The sequence below is a fragment of the Amphiura filiformis genome, chromosome 17, assembly GCF_039555335.1.
Source record: "Amphiura filiformis chromosome 17, Afil_fr2py, whole genome shotgun sequence".
NCBI classification, from domain to species: Eukaryota; Metazoa; Echinodermata; class Ophiuroidea; order Amphilepidida; family Amphiuridae; genus Amphiura; species Amphiura filiformis.
In genome coordinates this window covers 35,357,750-35,374,783 of record NC_092644.1, presented here as the reverse complement: position 1 = coordinate 35,374,783, position 17,034 = coordinate 35,357,750, and the positions used below count along the sequence as shown (strand labels likewise).

Genomic DNA, 17,034 nt, shown 5'->3' with positions numbered 1-17,034 from the left:
CAAAATCCCAAGGAAGATGCAAATTCAAAATTTGCATTTTGCTCCTTTGGATGCCCTATTGATTTGTACAAAAAGCATGCTTGAACAAGATAACTCTAGCACCGTTCTTCCCATTGATTAGAACATTAAAATGCAACTTTTGATTTTGTTCCTTCTTTGAGTTTTCAATCAGCATTGCTTTAATTGTCAACCAGTTTCAACAAATGAGTTCTATAAATTCAGAGCTAGATGGTACAGGTATATGCAGCTTGCCCATTGGACTCATAATAGTCCAAAGAGATATGACCCAAAGAGAACGAACTCTGAATATCCCTGTGCATGACACTCAGGTTAATCCATCATATTGGTGTATCACACATGGAGACCAAAAGAGTGTACATCTGGTATTTATCAGCAATCGATATCAAACAATATGCATATGTAAATTGAATTTTGCATGTCACTCATGGAATATATTATAAATTTCATCTGGTAAACTTTGATTTGAAGTGTGTGCTTGTTTGTATTGTGCTGATAATGCATGCAAAATTCAACTTACAGATGCATATGTTACTGTCCACGTCAAAATGCTCGTAAATAAAGTCGGCACCTGGTCAGTTTTCTTCTGTGTTTAGAAAATATATATCATAAGCTTTACAATGATATATCATTTGATTTCAAACAATAACAAGAAGCGGAGTTATGGCTTGTTAAACTTTGCTCCTTCAGTAAAAGGGTACATTATTTTGGTGCTTCATTATTTCTCTTTTTCCACATCGCTGGTATTACATATCAAATTGTCATAATTGGCGGTCACTTCAAATCATCCCCAAGTCAACGAGGTTCAGGAAGTCCGGAACGTCCTCTCATTGTTGATTGTTGGTTAACCCACCAATTGAACAGGATTTGGCCAAAGCAAACAAAGACTAGAGCTATTTACTAACTCTATACATAAGTATAAGCTTATTATCCTCTTCAACAATAGGATTAAAGATTGGCGTTTGACTGACACTAAAATGAGAAACATGTAGGACAAACATTAGGTACATATGAATACAACCTTTATGTACATTTTGCACTGTAACACAAAATACAATTTGCAGACTTTACAAGTGGTTTGATATTGATGAGTGACACGCAAACATGGCGAGTCGGTTCTCTTTGGGTCTAACAAATCTCTTTGATACAGTCACAGAAACTTGAATTTATTTGTTGGGCTTGCATATAACTTTGCAGAGTGGCTTTGCATAGAGTTTACCACAGCAAAGTTATTGTCATGATGGGTATAAACAAAAGCATGACATCTACACTACTCTTTTTGGCTCCATCTATAGGACATGACCATCCGTCATCAATTGATTCTGATGTACAATTGGTTGCTTCATTATTAACACTCCTCTTTGTTTGATCCATTGTACAAGAAATTGGACAAAGTTCAGCTCCACTTACAGCATCACGAAATGCTCTCCATACATTTGCAGATCCAATACATACTGTGCCACCAGCTTTATTGAACTGACTGGACTGAAGAAACAATATGATTAGAACATGTATGGAGAGATTTAATAGGTGATATATTACTCCTTTTACCCTTACAATTTTAAATGATAACATATGAATCCTGGCAATTTTACTATGAGTCTGTGCATGTAATGATCAGGACTGGACCTTAATGTTTTTGGCACTAGCCAGTTCAGCATGTAACGCTACAAAGTTACATGCCCAATAAAAATGTTACAAGCCTGAATTTTTTCGAGAAAATAATGTCACAATAAATGGGAAAAAGAAATAGTCTAGTACATGTAAGTTTAGTACATGTAGCCCTTTAGATGTAAGCCCTGCTTGTGACTTGTTCTTTATTAACAGTGGCATAGATTTCTTTTTGACAGGGGGGTGGAAAATGTTCTTAAAGTATAGTGAATCCAGCACCTTTTGGTGACAGAATAAGTTTATTGTACAGTAAAAAGTGCAAACAAAATAATCCAGAAATATTCTTCTAGACTTACCTCCCTATTAATATCACCTATGCATACCACTTGCTTGTCAAGTGGTGGTGGTGGATGCCTGTCATCAACGTCACCGGTTACAGCCCATTTGGAATGATCTTGACTGGAGTAAAACTGATAACTTTCCCCAGGAGGAGAATCAGGCCCCACCGTAATAGCGATAATATTGTAAACCTGTGGTTAAAATCAGAAAAGGGTTATTTCTATTTTCAGGGATTCAGTTGCATGTGTGACAGGGTTTTTAGATATCAATATCTACACACATCCATATCAATATAGCCAATTAAAAAGTTGTAAATAGGTTAATTTACAAAAGATATTCTAAGCATCAAATGACTATTTAAATGGAATTTGTTGAATGAGCAGGCCAAATGCATGATGTTGATCTGGGAGTCTTATATTTTGCCCAGAAAAAAAAGTTGTCTAAATACTAAATACAAAAAGAATAAATTTCTGTACATAGTACAAAACATGGGGAAATCAGGCAATTTGGATGAAAAATAAGACATGGGACATGAAAGTATTTCACAAGGAGAGATACTGCCACATTTTGCCTTTAATGAAATAACCATTGTAAAAAAAATAACACTTTGTTTTGTTCTTATTTCTGTTGCCAAAGTTTATCGCATAAGGCAAGCCGCAACAATAGCAGACGAGGCTCATAGTTTAGAGAACCCCCATATTATGTCAAACTTAGTCAGTAGTGTATACAGCCCTTTTTAAATGAACGCGTGCCCCCGGGTATAAGAGAAGGAAAATTGGGAGTACAAGAGAAGAGAAACGCCTGTATGCATGTGATTTTTATGAAATTAATCTCTTATTTGACCAATTTCAGCTTTAAAAAAAGCATATTTAGGCACATTTCGCGCGAATTTATTCCATTTAAAGGAGTATTTTGTGATCCTAGCATCCTCTTTTTATGACATTTTTCAGTACATATCCACGAAAAAAAGCATATTCCCAAAATTTCAGTTGATTCCGATATTGCGTTTGCGAGTTATGCATGATTATGTGTATTACAATGTTCCATAGACAATACGTTGTAATTTCGTTCTGGTGCACCAGAACGAAATTCAAATTTCACGATATCTTTGCTAAACAAATTAATCTGCAAGAAATATTTTGTACATAAACATTATGTAGCCAGAGGTTTCCAGTGATATAAAAATCTCAACTTTTTTTGAGAAAAGTGGGGGATGAGGCTGTGGATCACGAAATGCCCTTTTAAGTTTCAATATGTTATATTTACATGTTTCATGATTCTTTTTTAGCTCACTAAGAAATTCCCCCACCCCCGGTTGCTGCAGTTCTGTATACGCGCCTGTTAGTCATAGCTGCACTACCCATATCTTTGGACAACCTATTTTGGACCACTATCCATATTTTTTAAACCTGCTTTATGTTCCTCCTAGCTGTGGCATATATGCTATGCTTTTGGGCAATTAAGATGTTGTTTGTTTGCTTGTTTTCTTATGTAGGTTGGTTTTGCTTTCTTCCTCCTTCCTTCTTCCTATATAATGTGCATACCTCAAATTAAGTATTGTCGCACTGGATTAACGTGCATAGTTTTTACCTATGCACAATCCTGGAACCTAGGATTGATTGCAGATATCAGAACCGGGGATGGTCCCCCTTCTCTTTTCGAATAGTTCTGACACTTAACATGCACAGGGTTTGACTCTTCTTGTACCAACAGCTTTACGTGACTTCCAAATCACGGACGAAGCACATACACTACCTATATCTGCACGTGATAAGCAGTGTATGGGAGCGAGAAGAAATTCTTCAATTAAATTCTGAAATTAAATTACTGAACTGAATTGAAGGATTCTCGACCACATAGGAACTTTTTGGGAAGGAAGAGAATTTTCACCTAAGGCAAGCCCAAGGCGCGAACCCTCGTCGATCGTATCTCCCGGCCGGCAGCGCAACGCCTTAACCACTCGGCCATCTCGCCCTCTTATCATTAAAAATAAATAGATTAACATACAAAAGCAATCACAAAACAGGACAGGATAAATAAGTCAGCATCATTTCAATTACCATAATAAAATTTATATTGGATAATATTGTCCAGAATCAAATAAGACTTACCATTGGGGTACCACAATATGATGGGAGTGGGGTGTTAGGACGCCAGGTTTGTGTGTAGAGGTTGTAACCGAAATATGGAGCCACCAGCGCACTATAAAGATCTAAGAAAAAACAAGAACTGTCTTTTAAAAAGACACAGTGGTTCAGACATGTCCATGGAGATATTTGACTCTTCCCAGACTAATTTTCATTATTCATATTATTTTTACAACTACATATAGTGAGGGGTGTAACCTAAAGCACTGACCATCCCATCCTTGACTGAAAGGTATCGTCTGCCATCAGGATGCCCGAACTGTTCTGAATCTCAGGATGCTTTCAGTTTAAGTTATGCATAGTGCACACCCCCACCACACCGCTTAAGTATGTATCTGGGGTGAGGGGGCCAGCAACCTGCCACTCTTCAACTTCTCTCGCTACAAGTAATGGATGGATAAAAACGGTAACGACCCATGCGTGCCCAACAACTACTTAAAACGGACCTGACTTTACTAGAAGTGAACATCAGAGGACTATGTTTGAACATAGGTGAGCTATCCAATCTATGCCATGAACTAAAGCCATTCATTATTGTCAGCATGGAAACCTTCTTGGATGCTACTGTGAGTGATGGTGCTGACTGTATAACTATACCCGGATTCTCCCTCAGCTGTCGTAGAGACAGACCTACATCCAACAAAGGAGGGACCTAACTGGAAAGACCAGACCCTTGACTTGGTCATCACTGATCTAGATGCCACCTGCACAGTACATGCAAGACTAGGTACTTCAGACTATGGTCCAGTTCATTTCAAACTGAAAGTGCAGCTGTACAGAGATAAACCCTACTAGCGCAAAGTGTTGCAGTACGATGGCTGACTACAGGAGAATGAGAGGTTTTCTTGCATTTGCAGACTGGTCTCTAATTGCACTCCAATCTGATGATACGTGAAAATGGGAATTGCAAAGTGAACATTGAAATGCAGCAATTGTATTGCTTTCAGCAAGTTCTTTCAGAAAATGCTGTAATATTTTTAGTTTTTACAGTAATGGAGAAGTGCCTGCATGCAGCTTAAATGTACGTATTGGAGAGGCTGGATAATTGGACAAGGGACCTCTTGCACCAATGTCAGTGACCTTAACCTTGACCTCAAATGAATCAAACAAAGTCATAGTTGAGTCACCTAACTTGAGTCCCAATTAAAGTAATTTAGAGCTTTAGACTTGTCAAGTTGAGTGTTTGTGTCTGAATTTTGTGTTGAGTCATTTCAGAGTATCAATGTGTCAAGTTCAGTCCGATTCTTAAACAATGTAATGTTAAGTCATTGCACATCAAGTCATCAAATATTATCATATGTGTATTCTGTCGGTCCAACATCCGGGCTACCTCTAGTCTCTGACCCAAACTGCATGTGGCTCATTTTTTGTTATGAACGACAGAAACCGGCTGTGAAGGAGGCTACATAGCGAAGTTTTTGGAGTGAAATTCAATTCCGGAAAAACCAACACTCGACCATGGAATTTCATTTTAAGTTTGTCAGTATATAAATGGTAAATCAAGTAAGTTTCTTCCACTCTGCAGACTTAGAAATGGTTGTTTGATTCCTCTGACTATTTGCGATCGAAATGTACACAACACCAATGACAGAAATCATCAACAAAAATCGAATCAAGGACTTGTTTTCACTCGACCGTGAGTCGCATCAATAACCGGAAGTGACGTAGCACAGACCGACAGAATAGACATTATATGTTGAACATTGTTGCACTGTATTATTTATTTACATTTTAATTTTTTTTGGCATTTTTACCTTACCATTATTGAAAGTTTTAGACTTGGCAAAACTAGTGAACGTTTGTCCATTTGGTGCCACTAGATTTGTTGTCCGGTAGTACGGAGTATTGTCAGTACACACACCACTCATTGCTGAATACAGACTTGGCAGACTTGTCATTATTGAAGTTGGCATAAAATTGTCATAGAAGAACGGACAGTTGTATAACAGTTGCTGACCTGTATGAAATCAAACATTAACCTCTGCATCATATTCACAAACCATACAATTAGACAAATTTAAAGTGATAAAAATCATGCACAGATCAGTTGCATACCTGTAAGGGGGAGTTCCCCCTCCTTGTCCCACCCCTCCTTTATTTAGCCTTAGTATGTCGGATGCTGGTCATATCAGAATGCTGTGATGTATTGTACGAAGGGGTACTCGCATTAAGGCATACAGGGATGTGCAACTCCGTAGGTTTTTGACAAATCCGTAGACATAGGTCTATGTTTTGAAGGAAAATCCTTTACATTATATGGGTCTCCTATTTTCTATGCTATGCATGAAAAACATAAAGCCATAGATATGGGTCCGTGTTCATAAAATCATTGGAAATGGGTACGTATCTCTATTCGGAATATCGTTAGATGTGGGTCCCTGTTTTCAGTAAAATTGCCCTTGAAAATGGGTAAGGGTTCAGAAGCTTGAGTCACACATCCCCATCAAAAAATAATCGAAGTATGCACCCCCACTGGATATTGTATAGTTTTAATATACTTACCAATTTGTTCAAACTGGGCAAAACTGAAGGTCATACACAGCAATGTCTGTCCAAATGTTTCGGCATTGGATGGATAGCTATAACCAGAACTGCCTTTACTTGGAAAAGCTGGAACACTGTGAACCAACCAGAAGCCGTATTCAGCGTCTAATGCAACAACACCTGTAATTAATTGTCATGTAATAGAATAACTGATGTAATTCAATATTAGGGGATGGCTTGATCTTTGATACAAAAAATTTAAAGAAAGTTATTTTCGGGGCCCAAATTCCTATTTATAAATGTGCATGCAGCCTTTCCAGCCAAGCTGCAGTATATAAAGCTGCATGCAGCTGTAATGCCTAAGCTGCCATTGAATGAGGGATGTAAATATTGTGTTATATATTTCTGCCAGCAATTATTCGGACCAGGTGAAGTTTGGCTTAATTTCCTTACTGACCCCTGTTTGACCTTTGACCCCAATCTGTGTGCACCCTGTGTAAAACTTAGGGCAGTGGTTCTTCTGACCAAAATTCGCCAGCGAAGTGTTATATGTGTAATCCGATTATCACCATGTCAACTGGACATGCTTTTGAGTTCTGCAACATGATCGAAATGATCGCAACACAAAGTCTATGAGCGTGTTTCTACAGAGCCAAATACCGTTTTGAAACGGTATGGAACCGTTAATCACTCCTGTGGAAACAGCCTCCAACGCCTTTTTTAACGCTTTTCATCGCCACGGAAACCTCGTTGGAGTAGGTTTTTGCCGTTGACGAAGCGGGTAGATTTTCTATGGAAACAGACCTAAGCGGTAACTTGCCGATTATTGAGCAAAATCAAACAAAATGGCTGTTAATCAACATGTTACTGGACAGACGACATGACAAAAACGTTAATAACAGCCTGGGCAACATAACAAGTCCAAACTATTATGTAAAGCCACAAGGCCACAATTCCTCGGTGATACGGAAAAACAGAAAAACTCACGGAATTCGGGGTTTGCTCACGGAAATTTGTAAATGCTACAAAATAGTGAAAAACTAAAAATATAACAAAAAAGTGATTATTTAGCAATAATCAACCATTAAACAATCAATTCTAGCATTAATTCTAGGTCTACGATTCAAAATTTTGGCCATACTACCGTAAAAGGTAAGACAAAATTTTAAAACATGTTTGTCATTCAGATTAAACGGTATGGACACGCCAACGGCAAAAACCTGTCTGTGGAATCAGCAGGTTAAACGGTAAGATAACGGTAAGATAGCGTTATCCATTTAGCGGTAACTTAGCGGTGCGCCTGTAGAAACACGCTCTATGGCATGTACATGTACTACCAATTCCGAAAGTGTGTGACTCCAGTTACCAGGGAGTTATGTAACCACTTCGCTGGCGAATTGGACTCATTTAAATGGCATCAAATTAGCTCAAAATTGTGTTAAATATTTATAGTAAAAAACCCGAATCTATATATGAAAAGTATATACCCAAATATTGAATATACAATATGAGACAACTTGTTTACATTTTTATGGTTTCATTTTAATTAAGCCATCCAGCATTGGGCTATTCCAGAAAATAGATGCACACCCCCTATAGAGGAGCTCAGATTTCCGGGCTTTTTGTCCAGTCGTGATATTTGGAAATCCAGACTTTTAAAGTGTCCGATGGCGAAAAAATTCAGCAGAAAAGTAGCTCAAATCAGAAATCCTCAATTTGAGAGTCATTATGGACATTTCGGTGATTTTGTCTTCATTTAATTGGATTTCCAAGTTTTTTCAAGTGACATTGGCAACTGGAATTCTAGTCGTTTTCAGAAAGTAGACTTGGAAGTCCAAACATTTATTTGATTGAAAAGTTACTCCTCTATAGGGGGTGTGCACTTATTTTCTGGAATAGCCCATTATAGTTTTCCAAATAAAACTTAAAATATATAAATTAAATTTGGTCAAATGGAACCAATTAATAATATCTGAAAATTAAGGGGCACTTTTTTGATGCATAACCTGTCACATTAAATGTTGATTTGGACCATAAATGTAACGGTAAAAAGCATGGATATGACCATGGACGAAAATAGAACACAAAGTGCGAAGGACTTGCAACTCTGTTCACCGACGTGAGGACAGTGACAAAAAATAAGTCCTTATATAAATACACGATTTACGTTGCCTATAATGCTAGCTATCGTTGGTGGCAGCAGCATTTTTCTGTAATTATATATTCATATATTCATAATATATCAAGATGGCGGTCAAGTCCCGGTTCTCTGTCTCTATTGCTGTGGTGGCAGCAGCATTTTTCTTCAGTCACGTGATAATGGCACCGGCGGATAATATATGGGGGAAGCCTACGGTGTCCCCACTTTTTGCATTGCGCTGGTATATGAGTTGCAACGGCCTGTTTGACTGCAAAAGAAACAGCCATGACATACTTACCCTTGGTATGCCCTTTGCTGGTACTAGGCCTGTTTGGTGGAGGTTGGTCATTATACATACCATATACTACACTCTGAAAGCCAGAAATAATACAAAATGTGATCAAACACAATATTGCTTGGAAATTTTGAAAAAAGCAAACAAGTATGAATGTGCTTTAACAAAAATTCAAAGGCCTGGGGGTATTTGGTCATGTTTTACTACTCAAAATAGTTAAAAATAACAAAACAAATTATTATTATGGCATTTCGTATTCGAGGTATAGTGTCAAACATACCCTTTAAATTAAAGCCATATTGTAACATTGCCATCAAAAACAGATAATTTTTTTTTTTCCATAAAATGTAAGCTTTCACTGTCAAACATGTCCCCTTTTAAATTTGAGCCGAACAACTGTGGTAAAGCAAAGAAAATTGGAATTTACTACCAGCGTCCATATCGCCAATGCATGCACTCAGTCAGTCTTGCTGTGGCACGATCCTTTGATGTGTGTATTACAGTCCCCCACACCATGTACGTACTGTGTTATGAACATTGCATACATGTTTGACTAAACTTTCCATTTTAATAATTAAACAACGGTTTTATTCAAAATCTGGGATTTTGACAAAACTACAGCACCCAAAGTCTTGATTTTTGCAGGGTAAGTTAGTTTAATTAAGTACATTACAATCATGAAAAAACACAATTTTAAAATATATTGAGAACGGCCTCCTCAGCAAATATTACAATATGGCTTTAATGTACAGGCATACATCGCTTGCCCATTGAAAAACTACCCTTTTTTACACAACATGGTGCATGTGACCTCTTACCCTCCCCCAGGTGTAAAGGTTAATGTTATTATAAAGCACAACCTCATTCAATTATTTCAAATTATACCTTTGTTTTATTGTGTAAGAAATGTGGGTACATATATTTTACCTGGTTTCCAAGTTGATTTGCTTGGTACACCTGTTGAAGAGTGTATCCAATGGGTTGGTTTTGATTGTTGATTGGCACTGGTGATCTCAGTAATGTAGGCATGGTAGTTTTTGCATCCATATACATAAAATCAAAGCCACTTGTTCTTGGGCAAGAATTTCTGGGAAGTTTGTATGCAATAAACCTGTTTTGAGATCAAAAAAATTTGTGAAAAATTCTCCATTAGCCCTTGAGGGGGCTCCTGAGCTCACACCGTTAAACGCTCCACTCGCTGCGCTCGCATATTGGGAGCCACCACACCACTTTCACAACAATCTGGATTTACAACAATCTGCTGACACTGGAGTCAGTGAAGTGACTGGTAGTTTGTGAACACAATACTGAATGAAGATACCTGCATACCATGTTGTCGCTCAACAAAGACTCAGAAAAGGTTTTAAACTTTTTAAAAAGTTAAAACTTTTAAGTTTCTGTTTAAATGACAAGAGTCCAATATACTGCTATCTTGATGTATATTTCATAATGCATGTAAATAAACTGCTCTGTATACTTGTAAATTTCTGCATACACATCCCTTGCCTCACTTATCCTATAAGAAATGCAAGTTATTCTATCTTCATTTCTGCATTTAATGTCCCAATTTTTTCTTTCATGTTTGCCATTTGTTCGCTTCAGCAGTATGCTTAATTGTTCGAAAAATGCAAACATCTAAATTTAGGGTAATTTCTTGGAATTTAGAAAGTCTTCTATTCAAAGTATTATTACATATTCTAAATATCTTTCCATTAGGCCTAAATATGGTGACAAATTAAAGAACAAGAAAATATGAGTTTACACATAATTATATATGATGGATCAGTAATGGAAATTACCAACAGTGTTAATATTGTGTTAGGCCCACATAATGTATTTTTCCAGAGGTCTATACTTTGAATTTGTTTCTACGCTCACCTGTAATGGGTTTGAGCACTTTTAATTCCAAAGTTAGTCACCTGAAAAATTATACTTGTTATATAATAATTTATTTCTTTTATTATAAAAATAGTATGTTAATACAAAATTGCTGAAAGCAAATTTTATGGATTAAATTAATGAATTAGTGAATTTATTTTGTAAATGCAACATTCATTAATGCCTGCCAAACATGCCTTCGTATATCATAGGCCTGCATTTTGTCATGCATTAGTGTAAACTTTAAATAAGCCAAAAAATAGCATTATAACACAAATTATGCTATACATGTAAATATAACGTGCAAAAATTCCGACATGTACAATGGATATATTAGAGATGCAACGTGCACCAATAGATTTATGTGTGGACAAATTGGCAAACTAGTTCCACTCAAATTGAAAGAAGAATTCTGATAAAAACTAAATATTTGTTTTATCTATGTGGGTTATTTATTATACCTGTATTTTTTAAATAATATTTACTCAAAAATAATGAAGTACACTCACCAGCTGACAGGGTTCCCATTCATATCTAGACATGTCAATGAATATGAAATGTCAAATGCGCACACAAGTAAAATCCATACCAGAAGCAAATCTTTGTTACCCGCCATTTTGCCATCCATATCCAGCGTCTCTTCCAACTGTATATAGGTACATACCTCAAAACAAGTAGCAGGAATATGATGATCATGAGATTGAACTTTCGTTTTCAAAATGCCATGGCTGGGAGCTTTAGATAATAGTGTTTATCCATGCACAAATTGATTTGAACAATAGTCCATAATAATGTGGGGATTTCCACTATACTTTGGTATTTGGTATAAAGCAAAATTAATTAATGTATTATGTTAAAAGAAAATGTCAAATGTTATGTCATTATTCTAATTGCATGCCAATTGCTTTAACCAGATGTCGAAACAAGACTGGATTGTGCTCAAAGTACATCTACATCCGGCCTGGAATGGATAGCTGTGAATGAAAGGTCATCTAGGGTCACATGAGGTCATTGTTGATATAAGGGGAAATTGATCTCCTCTGTAAAGGTAGACTTTAATATGTCAACCACACATGGTGATAATCTCTTGGTAGAGGAGCATCAGATGAGTGAATATTTTTGAGGTCAAAGGTCATCTAGTGGTCAAATGTTAACCCACATGGGGTCAAAATTTTAAACTGCTCTGATTGGGCTCAAAGTTTGTGGACATAAACATGGGCTGAGGTTATTCAAGGTCAAAGATCACCTAACCTTGGGGTAGACCCTCCCTCGGGTCCGTGGAGAACGACTGGTAATGTAGATTACATAGCATTAAAAATCAACCCAATACACGGACCCTCCCAGTCTGTAGGCAATTTGACTTCCAGCTCCCACAAACTGCTGGAAGTTCACTTTTACGGATTTGGAGTCACGCAATCTTTCTATATACCACGTCCGTGTTCTCACTGCCTCACCGTTTGTGTAAGCAGTGGTGTAGCGACTACAATTACCGACCAATCAATGCAGCTTGGCGGCGCGGCGATATTGGAAGAAGCTTCCCTTGATAAATAATGAGCAAACATTTGCAAACCGCACGCGCACATGTACGCGTATGGACAATAGGACTAAATCAAGTCGAGTGGTTTATTTACATAACGCGTAATGTTGATCGAGTTTGACAGTGATACAGTGTATTTACCATTTATTAGTGATTTGAAACTTTTAAGAATTGAGTAATTTTTTCCGAGTAATTGAAATGCAAGATATTTTATTTTAGGCTGGGTTTTAGGTATGTTTTTTTACTGCTGAGAATTTTGTGCTGAATGTAATATGGGATCAGTTCCCGAAGGATTTGAAGGAAGTGGGATTGGAATTACATTTGACAAACAATATCAAAAACATTGAAAGAAAGTATATTCAAAATATCATGATTATTGATTTGTTTGTTTTTGTTTGTTTTTAATTCTTTTTTGGACGGTGAAGTTATAGTGTGTCTTCGGTGAAGGAAAATTATACCCCCACCCCACCCCAAAAGGGTACCCAACTATAAATCTAAAAATCATTTTTGAATAAAATTTCAAGCAAATTATGCCCATAAATCAGAATATTCTTTTACTTCATTTATAACAAAGTGAATCTTGCTATACTTTTGGCTTTTCATGGGGACGAGAAGAAGGAAATTTGCACCCAAAAAGGAGTCAAGATTCTTCATTTTGTGGAGTTTCCTAAAATTCTATCTATGAATAAAAATTGTTAAAAAAAAAAAGAATTATGTTTTTATTCTATAGTAACTACAGAAGTATTGTGATAAAATAAAGCAGGGGTGGCAGAAGAAGGGACGGCAAAAGAATTATTAAAAATAGACATGATAGAAAAAAAACAAAAAAACATTTGTGCCCGCTGAGAGAAAAAAGTTAACATTGCACGTATAGTAGGCCTATGCCTAAAAAACATACAGTCGGGTCGATCGGAAGTAGGTCTTATATAGGCCTGCAATTACTTTAGGCATTGCTTGAAGGCGGGTCCTCGTCCTAAAAGCATGTGAAAATTACTGCCGCCCGCCAATATTCAGGGCCCGTCGCGCGTCGTCACATTTTGTGACCAAGTCAGTATTATTTAGACGGACTCCGTGCTGACTTTAACACCAATACATGCATGCTTTAATATTGTGAGTCTCAACTCTCAAGTCTTGTAAAGCAATGATTTAAATAGTGTAAAAATGATGCACCAAATGGCTTCAATTGGGCCTTCATTTTGAACAATTTCAGAACTTCTGAGGGGGAACATCCCCTCAAACACCCCCCTGCGTAGTGGATAAACAAGAAGCCATTTTCGCTTCTGCTTTCAATATTTGCCAGACTTCAAACTAAAATTTTACACAAAATAGTGCCAAAATGGTCCACCAAATCGCCTCAATTAGGTCTTCATTTTGCCAAAGTTTCTTACATCCCCCTCAGACACCCCCCTGTAGTGCACAAACAAGTAGCCATTTTATGCTTTCGACACTTTCCAATTTATGTTAAACACAATTTATATAAGCTAACTTGTCCATTAAATTAGCACGAAAGGCTTCATGGACCGCCCATTTCACAATTTTTTTCGGCTTTTCAAACTAAAATTGTACACTCTAGGCCTTTAGTGTCAAAATGGTCCACCAAATCGCTTCAATTAGGTCTTCATTATGCAAAAGTTTCTTACTTCTAAGGGGACAGATCCGCCCTCAGACACCCCTCTGCATTGTGGCCAAACATATTACCATTTCCGCTTCTGTTTGCAACATTTCCCAATTTTTGTTTAACACAATTCATAGGCCTACAATAATAGGGAAAACTTGTCCACAAAATTCGCACAAAAGGTTTCATGGACCGCTCATTTCACAATTGTTTGGGCTTTTTTGAACTAAAATTTTACACTCTATAGTGTCAAAATGGTCCATCAAATCGCTTCAATTAGGTCTTCATTTTGCACAAGTTTCTTACTCCTCAGGAGGAACATCCCCCCTCAGACCCCCCCCCCCCTGCGTTGTGGTCAAACAAATTACCATTTTTCGTTTCTGCTTTAGACATTTACCAATTTTTGTTAAACATGTTTAACACAATAAATTTATAGGAAAAACTTGTCCAAGAAAAAAAAATAATAAAAACCTGCGCGAAATGCCAAGAAGGTATGCCTCACGATCCCCAAGGTGTCAAATGAAAACAAAGTCCCCCCCCCCGGCTGATGCAACATGGTTCAGCTATATAGTGACAACCGCTCTAGTAGGCCTATTTGGTATGTCGGCACACAGACGGCTAGCGGCTCGTCGGCAATCATTGACTCTTATACACCCCCCTAATGAAAAAGGTCTGGCGACGCCCCTGTATCTATGAATAAAAATTGTAAGAAATTATTAAATTTGGAGCTGGGGCAAACATTTTTTACTCAGTCGTCTCGAAGGGTGGGGCAAGCAATGTTACTTTTTCCAGCCGAGAAGGGGGGAAGCAAGCGATTTTGGTCACATATTCATGGGACGTCTTCAGTGCCGCCGAGAGCCATTACGGGCCCGGGGGCAATGTGAACACACGGGACCCTTTGATCAGTGATGTGCAGGACTTCATAAACAGTGATAAGTGTGTGTGTGGGGGGAGGGGGCAACAGTGGCGTGAGTGGTGAGGGACGGAGGTTGGTGTAAAATCCTTAAACATAATGTTGCAGCGGAGCAAAAGTAGCATGTTTAGCTGCCAATAAATCAAATATAAACATTGAAGGAGACAAATGGCAAAGCGCGCACAAATTTGCAATTCTAAAGTGGCATTTTGCTCCCAAATAAAGTTTCTCTTAACAACTTACACACGAAGTGCAAAAACAAATTGCCAATTTTAACCCAAGCTAAAATGATCCAAGTATGAATCGTTAAGTTGGTCAAAATTTGCAATTTGAATTGGCGAGTTTTGCTCCCAGATTGGACTTATTGAAACCATAGGTATTGAAACAAACTCCGTGCAAAGCGCGGAAAAATTGCCAATTTTAAGGTAAATGATCAAATATAGGCCTAATAAACTGATGGGCACAATGCGGCAAAGCGCGCTAAAATGTGCAATTAGTGTTCCCACGATTAAGCTGCACTCTTCTGATTTCTCAAAGATTTCATTATATCGAGGATGATCAAACAGAAAATCAAGTGAAATATTTATTAGAGGGTGTGCTTCAAAGGCTATCTTGGTTTTTTTTTTAAATGCACGTCTCTTTTCTTTTTTTTTTTTTTACGGGCCCGCAATTTGTTTGATTTTTATGAGCCGACGCGTAAGAAGAGCAAAGAAAACAGACCTTATAATGGACCCGTGCAAAGAAAAGAGACCGTAGTGGGCCCGTAAAAAGCAAAGAAAAGATACCATAGGCCCGTAAAGGAAAGAAAAGAGACCTCAGTGAGTATGTAAGCAAAGAAAAGATACCTTAGTGCTCTGCGTGCTAGCCATGCGCTTCAATGGAAAAAGTTAAGTTTTGAAATATTTTCTCAAAATATCAAGAGCTATCTTAAGAACTACTGGATCAATACTAGGCGTGTTTGTACTCATTTTAATGCATTTTTCATGCTGATTCCAGGTATGGTCATGAAAATTTACATTTCTGAAATTTTTGAATTAAAAAAATACAATTGAAACTTGTCGTCTGTAGTCGACACCCGCGTGAAGATCTAAAATGAACGTTTATTGCGTTTCGACAGTATTTTCTGTGGGACATGAGAGCACCTCAGACCTATCGAATTGCATTCTGAATCTGAAGCATGTCTTTCTGATATCAAATAATTTTCATTTTTGAAAATCACAATATAATACAAATTTTATGACAAATTATAAAAATTTGATATTTTTCAAATTTTGATATATAAAAGTCCTCATAAAGTAAATTATATAAATCTAATGATTTATTCTTAAAGTGTATGTAGCAGGGAGGAAAAGCCGACGGTCAATTGAAAATTTTGACCTTTCATATTGAAGATATGGATTTTTTCCCAAAAGACCTTATTTTTGTTTGGTGTTTTGGGGAAAAAATCCATATCTTCAATACGAAAGGTCAAAATTTTCAATTGATCGTCGGCTTTTTATCCCACCTATACACTTTAAGTATAAATCATCAGATTTATAAAGTTTACTTCAAGTACTATTAAATATCAAAAATATCAATTTTTAATGATTTGCCATAAAATGTGTATTAAATTGTAATTTCAAAAATCAAAATTATTTGATATCAGAATGACATTTTTCAGTATTCAGAATGCAATTCGATATGTCTGATGTGCTCTAATGTCCCAAAATAAATACTGTCCAAACGTTCATACCCCAGCCCTTAAGGGACCCATATAAAGAAAAAAAGAGACCTCAGAGGGCACGTAAAAAGCAAAGAAGAGATACCTTGGGCCTAATGGACAAGAAAAGAGACCTTTGGTGGCCGTATATAGTAAAGCAAAGAAAATATGCCTTAATTACAAGGTATCTTTTCTTTACCATTACTGGCCCCTGAGGTCCCTTATCTTTTCTTTTACTGCCACATAGTAAAGTATGTTTTCTTCACTTTTTACGGACCCCGGGGTTACGCACCCGCCCCCCCCCCCCTTGTCTGCGGCACTGGGCGTCTTTGAAACAAAATGCTATAAGACTTAGGAA

At 37.2% G+C, this 17,034-nt stretch overlaps 2 protein-coding genes across 2 annotated transcripts in view; one reads left to right on the top strand and one right to left on the bottom strand.

The window, feature by feature from the left end:
• Positions 1-17,034, top strand: part of LOC140137695 (phenylalanine-4-hydroxylase-like) — a 94,183-nt gene that overhangs the window by 46,397 nt on the left and 30,752 nt on the right. The gene's annotated exons all lie outside the window — the stretch shown is intronic.
• On the bottom strand, positions 926-11,928 carry LOC140137697 (plancitoxin-1-like). Its single transcript, XM_072159453.1, has 8 exons — positions 11,422-11,928; positions 9,962-10,145; positions 9,038-9,110; positions 6,618-6,779; positions 5,875-6,072; positions 4,080-4,180; positions 1,986-2,159; positions 926-1,503 (listed from the first exon to the last, which is right to left on the bottom strand). The coding sequence occupies exons 1-8, from the start codon at positions 11,538-11,540 to the stop codon at positions 1,234-1,236; spliced, it is 1,281 nt and encodes a 426-aa protein (XP_072015554.1). The 5' UTR covers positions 11,541-11,928; the 3' UTR covers positions 926-1,233.